The sequence below is a fragment of the Vigna unguiculata genome, chromosome 9 (genome assembly GCF_037176805.1).
Source record: "Vigna unguiculata cultivar grain cowpea cultivar isolate G323 ecotype 2 chromosome 9, ASM3717680v1, whole genome shotgun sequence".
In the NCBI taxonomy this organism is placed as follows: Eukaryota; Viridiplantae; Streptophyta; class Magnoliopsida; order Fabales; family Fabaceae; genus Vigna; species Vigna unguiculata.
The window spans coordinates 2,145,065-2,153,941 of record NC_140800.1 but is presented as its reverse complement, the minus strand read 5'-3'; the positions used below and the strand labels follow the sequence as shown (position 1 = coordinate 2,153,941).

The 8,877-nt window shown below is 36.5% G+C and overlaps 1 protein-coding gene across 1 annotated transcript; it reads left to right on the top strand.

Annotated features, from left to right (window-relative positions):
* The first annotated feature begins 108 nt into the window (after positions 1–108).
* Positions 109–8,875, top strand: LOC114196005 (pumilio homolog 6, chloroplastic-like). The gene is made up of 10 exons (XM_028086476.2): positions 109–396; positions 1,123–1,823; positions 2,113–3,470; positions 3,562–3,703; positions 3,807–3,914; positions 4,227–4,439; positions 4,524–4,634; positions 5,412–5,606; positions 6,241–6,409; positions 8,397–8,875. The coding sequence occupies exons 2-10, from the start codon at positions 1,185–1,187 to the stop codon at positions 8,417–8,419; spliced, it is 2,958 nt and encodes a 985-aa protein (XP_027942277.1). The 5' UTR covers positions 109–396; positions 1,123–1,184; the 3' UTR covers positions 8,420–8,875.
* The last annotated feature ends 2 nt before the right edge of the window (positions 8,876–8,877 follow it).

Sequence of the window (8,877 nt, the reverse complement as noted above, 5' to 3'; positions counted from 1 at the left end):
TGAAACTACATAAAAGTTTCATGATCTCAATTATTTATTGTTTGGGTTGAAACAATGATGGGCAATAGTAGTGATATTATGAAGGCTAGTTTAGTTTCCATGTTTGTCCCATTCTGACTCTAGCAACACAGACCAAAGGAAAAAAAATATATAGGAAAAGCGCTTTTTCTTTACTATTATCCGTTTGCAGAAGAAAAAAAAAAATAAAACAAACGCAGCTTTTGTTTCTTCTCTTTTCTATATATTTAAATTCAAAACAAGTAAAAAAAAAAAAATCCTCTGCTCCTCTTCCTCATTGCACTCTTTCGTTACACCTCTAAACTCAAAACCCATCAATATCTCTCTTGCTGAGCGATCAATTTAGGGTTTTGAAACAGTGAATCTTCACCACCTCAGGTTTGTTCTCTCTTGCTCTGATATTTCTTCAACTAGTTTCTTTTTGATTTCGAGGTTGCTCTCTCTATCCGTGTGTTGCATGAAATTTAACTTGTTTTGGTTTGCGTGTTATGGTGATGATACTCGAGGTAGGTTGTGAAGATGTGTGTAGGATTGTTGTGCGTTTCCTTGTATGGTCAACGACTGGGAGTATCGTAAAATACGTAAACTACGTGTTTCTTTGATCAGGAGAGACGCTTGTCTGTCGTGTAGTTAGTTTGTCTTTTACTTTCCTTATTGAATTGGATATGTAGGGATGAGGTGCTTTTGATTTTTTTCTGAGTGTTTGTGTAATTTCTGGTTTCATTAAATGTTTGATGTTGTGCATGGATGGATGGATGACACGGATCATAGTTGAAGTTCCTGTTTTTCAGTGTGATGTCATGCATTTAAGCTGTGTGACACGGTGGTTATTTGTTTTGTGTTGGTCAAATGATATTGTTTTGTGTTGGTCAAATGATATTGTGCTGTTGCCTCTGTGAAATTGAGTTTTTACTCAATGCTCCTGCAAATTTGTGTGTAGGATTTGAGTAAATGGCTTTTTCTATCACTAGTTGTATTAATTGGCTGGAGTTATTGTTTGTTTCACTAACCTGGTTTACTTTTGTGGTGGAATTTTGTGTTGCTGTTATGACGTATTTCTTGATCAGAGAATTTACTGACTTACTGATATTGGGTGTTCTTTAGGATGCAATGTGATATTTGTAATTTTCATTACAAAAGAAGGGGACAGATAATCTTACAGTAGTATGGCAACTGAGAGTCCAATTAGAATCTCCGAAGCTGGGGGTAAATGGCCATCACATAAGGAAGCTACAGCTTTCGGTTCAACATCTCGCAACATGGCAACAGAGGATTTGGGTATACTTTTGAATGGCCATAGGTTCCATGGTGGGAGAAAGGATGTGACACCAAACCGCAGTGGCAGTGCACCTCCCAGCATGGAAGGCTCGTTTTTGGCCATAGAAAACCTCTTACCCCAGCAGATCATCACCCAGAATGCAAGCTTTGCAGCTCTAAGCAGTGCCATGCAAAATTGCGAGTCTGAAGAACAATTACGAGCAGATCCAGCTTATTTGGCATATTACAGTTCCAATGTCAACCTAAACCCTAGACTTCCTCCCCCACTTACATCCTGGGAAAACCGCCATTTAGGACATCATATTGGCAGTTTTAGAAATAATTGGAGAATGTCTGCTGCTGATGATAGTGATAAAAGTTCTTTAGATTTGCCTCAAAGGACTCTTTCCACACACAAGGAGGAGTCGGAAGATGAATCACACCAACAGCCATATGATGACGAATTGATTAAGGCGAGCGGATTGTGGCGTAGACCTGATGCGGCTTCATTGGCATCTCAACCTAAAAACGTTGTTGATTTAATTCAGGTGATTGTGCTGATTTTGTAAAATTTTCGTTAAATTTTCTGCTTGTATAAATACATATTTAAGTCCCTTAATTTTCTTTCAAACAAATGGTATGTTTATCATGTTTTTTCTCCATTTATCTTCTCTAGTTTATTTTGACGTGTGCTTATAGCAGTGGGTATTAATCCCACAGTTATGTTTTTTTTTTTTCTGATTTTCTATTAGTTGTAAAGTATTTAAATTTTTTGCCTCCTTGTGTATAAATTTGTGACTGAATCGTATTTTTGTTGTGCAATACTCAAACTTTCAGGAGGATTTTCCTCGCACCATGTCACCTGTATATAGTAAGTCTCTTTCCGAAAGTCCTGGACTGGTGGATAAACCAATTGACTTAGAAGTCGGTTCTAGTTCTTCTCATGATCCCCCTGTTACTACAGTAGAAGCTGCTAAACCTACTGTAGGTGCGGATAGCATAAGGGTGTCATCAATTGTTGATACCCATGCCCCTGTTGCAAGCTCATCATCTCTTGAATCCACTGGTAGCATTGGTGTTAATGACTTAGACGTTGCATCTGTTGCATCTCAACTGAAGGCTCTTGGTGTATCTAATCTACCACACTCAGAAAGTCTGAGTTACGAAGAAAAGTGGAAGACTAGCTACCAGAACAATTTGATGCAACGCCCAGGATTCCAGCAACAAAACAATGCATCTGATATTCCTAGCGCCAATTCTCAAAATGTAAATTCTGTGTATATTGGTAGGGAACAGTTTCCTTTTAATTCAAGCAAGTTCTCCAATGTCCAGCCACTACTGCAGTCGTCTGGGTTTACACCTCCCCTATATGCCACAGCAGCTGCTTATATGAACTCAGCAAATCCATTTTACACAAATATGCAGGCCCCAGGTATGTATACTCCACAATATGTTGGTGGATACACTGTAAATCCGACAGCTTTTCCTCCATATGTTACTGCATACCCTCCTCATGGTGCTGTACCGTTTGTTGTTGATGGAGCTACTAGTTCTAGTTATACTCCACTAACACCTGGGGTTTCAACTGGGGGAAACATTTCACATGGAACTGAAATGGTACAGGCAAACAAGTACCTTGGGCAATTTGGATTTCCTGTGCAGCCTTCTTTTGGTGATCCCATGTACATGCAATATCAGCAGCAGCCTTTTGTGGAGGGATATAGTATTTCTGGTCATTTTGACCCAATGACACCTAGAGCAAGTAGTGTTAACCAAATTAGCCCTTATGATTCACAAAAAAGGCCCAGTACAGGTACTTATTTGGATGATAAAAAATTACCTGATCAGAGATCTGCTACTAATATGAACTCAAGAAGAGGTGGATTATTGATTCCTAGTTATTTTGGACACATGCCAAATATGGGTTTTTTAATGCAGTATCCAAGTTCACCACTTCCAAGCCCAGTTTTATCTGGATACCCAGAAGGAAGTCCAGGCCATCTAGGTGGTAATAATGAAATAAAACTATCCCCAGCTTCTGGTAGAAATGGAGGCATAATATCTGAATGGCAAGGTCAGAGATCATTTGATGGTGGTCATGACCCCAAAATTGTTAATTTTCTTGAAGACTTAAAATCTGGCAAAGGTCGAAGGTTTGAGCTATCTGATATTATTGGACATATTGTTGAATTTAGGCAAGTAACCTTTTAGCTGTCTTTCCAGCTGTTTAATTGATCAGAGTTTCATGGCTTTGATAATTGTTTTCACTGTGCTTTTTAACTCCAGCTCTGATCAGCATGGGAGTCGATTTATACAGCAGAAGTTGGAAAGTTGTAGTGTTGAAGAGAAGACATTGGTGTTTAAGGAGGTTCTTCCACATGCTTCTAAATTAATGACTGATGTATTTGGTAACTACGTGATACAGAAGGTTTGTTTTTGAACTGATGTATATTGTCACTAGCCTTAAGAGTTCTTATGAATAGTTGGAATGTATTTTGTTTGGTCTAATTTTTCCCTTTTCATGTGCTTAGTTTTTTGAGTATGGAAGCCCTGAGCAGAGGAGGGAACTTGCAGATCGGCTGGTTGGCCAGATACTACCTCTAAGTCTGCAGATGTATGGCTGTCGTGTAATCCAAAAGGTATATAATCTATAATTTATGAGGATTATATAGCTCTGGACATTATTATACATTTATTTCATTGACAAGTTTGACAGGCCACAACTATTTAAATCTGTGTGGAAGCTGTGATTGTGGATTTTTCTCTCTGACTTTGTTTCTGTCATTGAATCATAGCATTAACATTTGTAGTTGACATTTATTAATTCTTTGGGCATATGCATGTCATAGTTAAGCATTGGGATTGGGATTTAACAAATTATGTTCTTAAAATGGGCTATCTGTTATTGTATATTAGAAAATAAATTATTATTGTATTTTATGTCCATGCAGGCACTTGAGGTTATTGAGCTTGAACAGAAAGCTCAGCTTGTTCATGAGCTAGATGGAAATGTTATGAGATGTGTTCGTGACCAAAACGGTAACCATGTAATTCAAAAATGCATCGAATCGATTCCAACCAAAAAAATTAGTTTTATACTATCTGCATTTTGTGGTCAAGTTGCTATTCTATCAATGCATCCCTATGGATGTCGAGTCATACAGGTAAATTTATTTTATTCCCTTCCTTCCTAAAAAAATTGTTTTTGTTTGGTCGTCCAATCAGTCATTCGATTATATTTCATGTAGAGAGTACTAGAACATTGCACAGACGAGAGTCAGTGTCAGTTTATTGTTGATGAAATCTTGGAGTCAGTTTGTGATCTTGCTCAGGACCAGTATGGCAATTATGTTACACAGGTACTTGGTCACTATTCTCTCCTAAACAATAATTTAACTTTTAGCTTCAGATGTTTATGGTTCATAGTAAAAAGAAACTGACAAGTTAGAATGTGATGTCCTTATTTCTGTGTACAATTATAAATTACAGAATCTGCACACTGGCTAAACAAATCCCTTACAGAATCTGCAAGTGCTACATTGATGTTTCACTTTCTATTCTTTTTTTTACTCCCTTTTTATTCCACTCTCCGTATACTTTTATTTCTAATCCCTCTCAAATTTTCTATTTCCCAAACCTATTTCCTAGATCTCTGTTCCCAAATTAATCATTTGGTTTCCATATTCTTTCTGGTTGGGATTTTTTTTGTCTTCTATAATTGAAGAGTGTATTCTCTCACAGTGAGTTTCTCATTACAGAAAGGGCTAATTACATTCAATATTTGTGCTAATTATGCTTGGATTATATTTGATTGAAAAAATGTTGTTTTCATATACCTTGCCTATTGTTTTGTTCAGAACGTACACAGGTACACAATAACCTGGAAAATAATAAAGCAAGGGAGGTTGATGTTATTTCCTATAAAAAAAGGGTGCAAGTGTAATTAACAGTAACCTCAAGGGAGATCAGCATTAATATCCCTTCTAAAAAAGTGCTAATGTATTCATGAATTGATGGTTCATACTGTTAGTATTAGTTACTTTGGACTCAGTTTATGGGTTTGTGTTTTGCTTCCCTTTCATATGTCAATTTTTCTTAATTTCTTATGCTTTAGTGCTTTCATTATGTGACCACAGCATGTCTTGGAGAGAGGAAAGCCTCAAGAAAGGAGCCAAATTATCAGCAAGTTGTCAGGACATATTGTTGAATTAAGCCAGCATAAGTTTGCTTCAAATGTTGTAGAAAAATGTTTGGAGTATGGTGATGCCACCGAACGGGAGATGCTAATTGCAGAGATATTTGGGCATGGTGAACAAAGTGATAATTTATTGGTAAGTTTAAACTTACAAAGGCAAATTCCGCATTAATTGTTCTTTAGAATATCTAATTGTTCCATTCTAAAAAAAAAGGCTTCACTCCCCAGCATCTTTGTTTAGTTTGATGTTGAAGGAGATTCCCCACAAGCTTTGAAGTCTGTTTAAACAATGAATTTAGTTTTGGGAGTACTGTTTGATGCTTTCAGGGTCTTTCAAGGAAGGAGAGTCTCATTTTCTGGTTGTAAAAAAATATTCATATATTGTTCACACGAGATTACACTTTTAAAAAATCCTGTAGAGCCTCGTGACCTAGATATATATTTTTCAAAGTTTCCAAACAACCCTTTCGGTCTACTACTAATTCTACATTGATCTTTCATATTTGATGTTGATCCTGTGGAGCCTCGTTACTTAGACATATATTTTTCAAATCCAAACAACCCTTTCGGTCTATTACTAATTCTACATTGATCTTTCATATTTGATGTTGATCTCTTCAAAATTCTAAATCATTACAAACGTTGAATTTTTTGCGTTACTTATAGCATGAACAATGCTAAGTTACTAATGAATTGGATTGTGTTGTAATTAATGCATACACCTTTGAGGTATGTAAACTTACTTTATTGTATTTTGGTTTTCATTGTAGATAATGATGAAAGATCAATTTGCTAATTATGTGGTCCAGAAGGTCATTGATATCTGTTCTGAAAAACAGCAAGCGATGTTACTTTCTCAAGTAAGAATTCATGCACATGCTTTGAAGAAATACACATATGGGAAACACATTGTGGCTCGGTTGGAACATCAATTTGGAGGTGTGTATTTCTAGCACTTTGATTAACAATAAGAAATCCTAGTTCTCTTTGGTGGAACACATCTGAATTATTGTCACGTATAATTGAGTAGCTTGGGTATTCATGCTAAAAATTATTGATTTTTGACACTAGATGATTAGGTAATGGTCCATGGTCTCATTCTGTTGCTATGCAAACTATATGCCTATACCTTGTACTATGGACAAAAGAGTTAACCACAGTGAATGTTAAGAAGAGTGCGGTGAGTGAGATTCTTATTCCGTCTTTTTGTTTTAGCTTTGTCAATCTACCTTTCCACCAAATAGGATTATGCAAACATTCCATTAGTTATTTAGATAAAGACAATAGACATTTGATTGAAGCTGTGATTCTGTGTCTGAATTACACAATGGAATTGGAGGAGACTATTGTGTAGAATTAATTTTATTGCATGGATAAAAGATAAATTTTTTAAAATGAAAATAAGAATGCTAAAGCATCACTATACAGGCTAAAATCTGAACTAGGTTAGAACTATAGGCTGTACTTTGCAGCATTACTGATACCATATATAAAAGAAAAGAAATACAAAAGTGGCGAACCAAATCAAAACCCACCGGAAAGCCTAAAATGTGGAAGCCCAAATCTATCTCTAACAATTGTCATAAAAAATACAAGGGGGAATTCCCTCCCACCAAATAAAATCAACACCTCTAATACCATAGTTAGCCAAATTATCAGCACACCTATTGTCTTCTCTGTAGATATGAGAAAATCTGAAATTCATCCTTTTAGCATTATTCCATCTCCTTTATCTCCAAGGAACTACTAACATATTATCATGGATAAAAAATAACGTAACTACCATAATTACAAGATTTCACTAGCCTATTGCCCTATTTATATATTACTTATTTTCCCAAATTCCCATTCAATTTGGAGAATATAGGTCATATGCCCCAATCTTATGACATGTATAAGTTATCAAAATCCTCGCTAAAACATAGTGAAAATATCCTTGAGTTGACAAAGCAAGTGGTGTTGCTCTCAATGAAAGTTTCTCTCTGATACTGACATTTGACGTTAAAAAAGTTTTATAAAACTTGGATGGCTCTCATGTTGTAAGTCGATTTTATAAAATTAAATCTGAACATAAGACCAATTTTTAGGATAATGTCAAAGTCTATCCAAGATGCATTTGTTCGGCCAACTTGCTCATTGTTACCCTCTAGGTTGGAAGTCTTGGTGTGGGGGGAGTGTTGGAAAGCCACCTTATCAAACCATGAATCAGTTATCTACTGTGATCTCCTTTCTTAATAAGAGCTTTGTTGTACAACAGTGCGAGTGAAAGAAATTGGGGATCGCTTTCTAAGCCTGCTAATAGTGGAAACAACTTAATTTGTGAACAGAAATTCGGAATGTGACAATAATAGCCTTAAAAACAACAGCATCTGGTCCCAGGAGCCTCTCACACTAAACCTCATATTCCGCCACTGAAAATTGGAATACAAATTCTGAAATTACTGCATACCATAGGAAGTGACGAGCACGAGCAGATATCTGCCTTGATTTACTGTTTCCAATGGGCAAATTTTGTTTCATCAAGATGCAGAGGTAAAGTGCGACAGTGTCATGGGAGCAGAAGTTGGACTACAGGTAGATCTGATGCTTGGAATGGATTGGGATAGGAAGCAAGTCATGGCTCTGGATAGACGTCATGGGTTTCTTGTCTACCTACTTAACCAAGCACAGTTTAGAAAACCACACGGAACAAATGGATTTCCTGTCATCCGGATTACCTTTCTCTATTTGTATAAATTATGTGGTCTTAATTACTTGAATCGATAATAACAAGTCATTGCTTGGGGTCCAAATCCATAAACCACCCTCTCTTGAGAAATAAAATAAAATATTAAATTAAGAAATTACCCAGTGCCTGGACATGGTGACTGCCCTTACTCTTTTTTTTTCCCTGTATGCTTTCTTACCCTATATTTTTTACTGGCAGAGAATCAAACACCAGGCTCATGATGAGAAGAGAGACGAAGCCATGTGTCTTCAATGCAACTGTGACGTGCAAAACCCACAGCTTCAACATATGTTGTTTGGTCACAGGAAATAGCTGAGACATTGATAGGTTCCTGTTGTTTTTCTCCTGACTTCATGCCTGCGCCTTGATATAGCTTCCACATCGATGGCCTCAGGAGATATTAGTATATACAACTATACTTTTAAACTCTGTAATTATGAGATTCAAAATAATTGCTTCAAAATGTTATTTGGGTATAATTATTTGGAAGGAAACCCTTCCCTTCCTGATGTATAAGTTACTGTGTCTTTCGTGCTCAGTGTGGGGTTTTCTTGAGATACAGGTATTCTAGAGTTCTAGAACTGAACTAGTGCGTGTCACTTTAGCACCTGATCCTTGTGATGGATGCATGTATGTTTTAGTTGAAAATGATTAAATTGGTTGCCGTTTTTTTATCACT

Bases quoted from the DNA above. Each gene is read 5' to 3' on its own strand.
- LOC114196005 (XM_028086476.2), top strand. From the start codon at position 1,185: ATGGCAACTGAGAGTCCAATTAGAATCTCCGAAGCTGGGGGTAAATGG. The intron at 1,824-2,112 runs GTGATTGTGCTG...TCAAACTTTCAG, and splicing joins ACGTTGTTGATTTAATTCAG to GAGGATTTTCCTCGCACCAT. The intron at 6,410-8,396 runs GTGTGTATTTCT...TTTTACTGGCAG, and splicing joins GTTGGAACATCAATTTGGAG to AGAATCAAACACCAGGCTCA.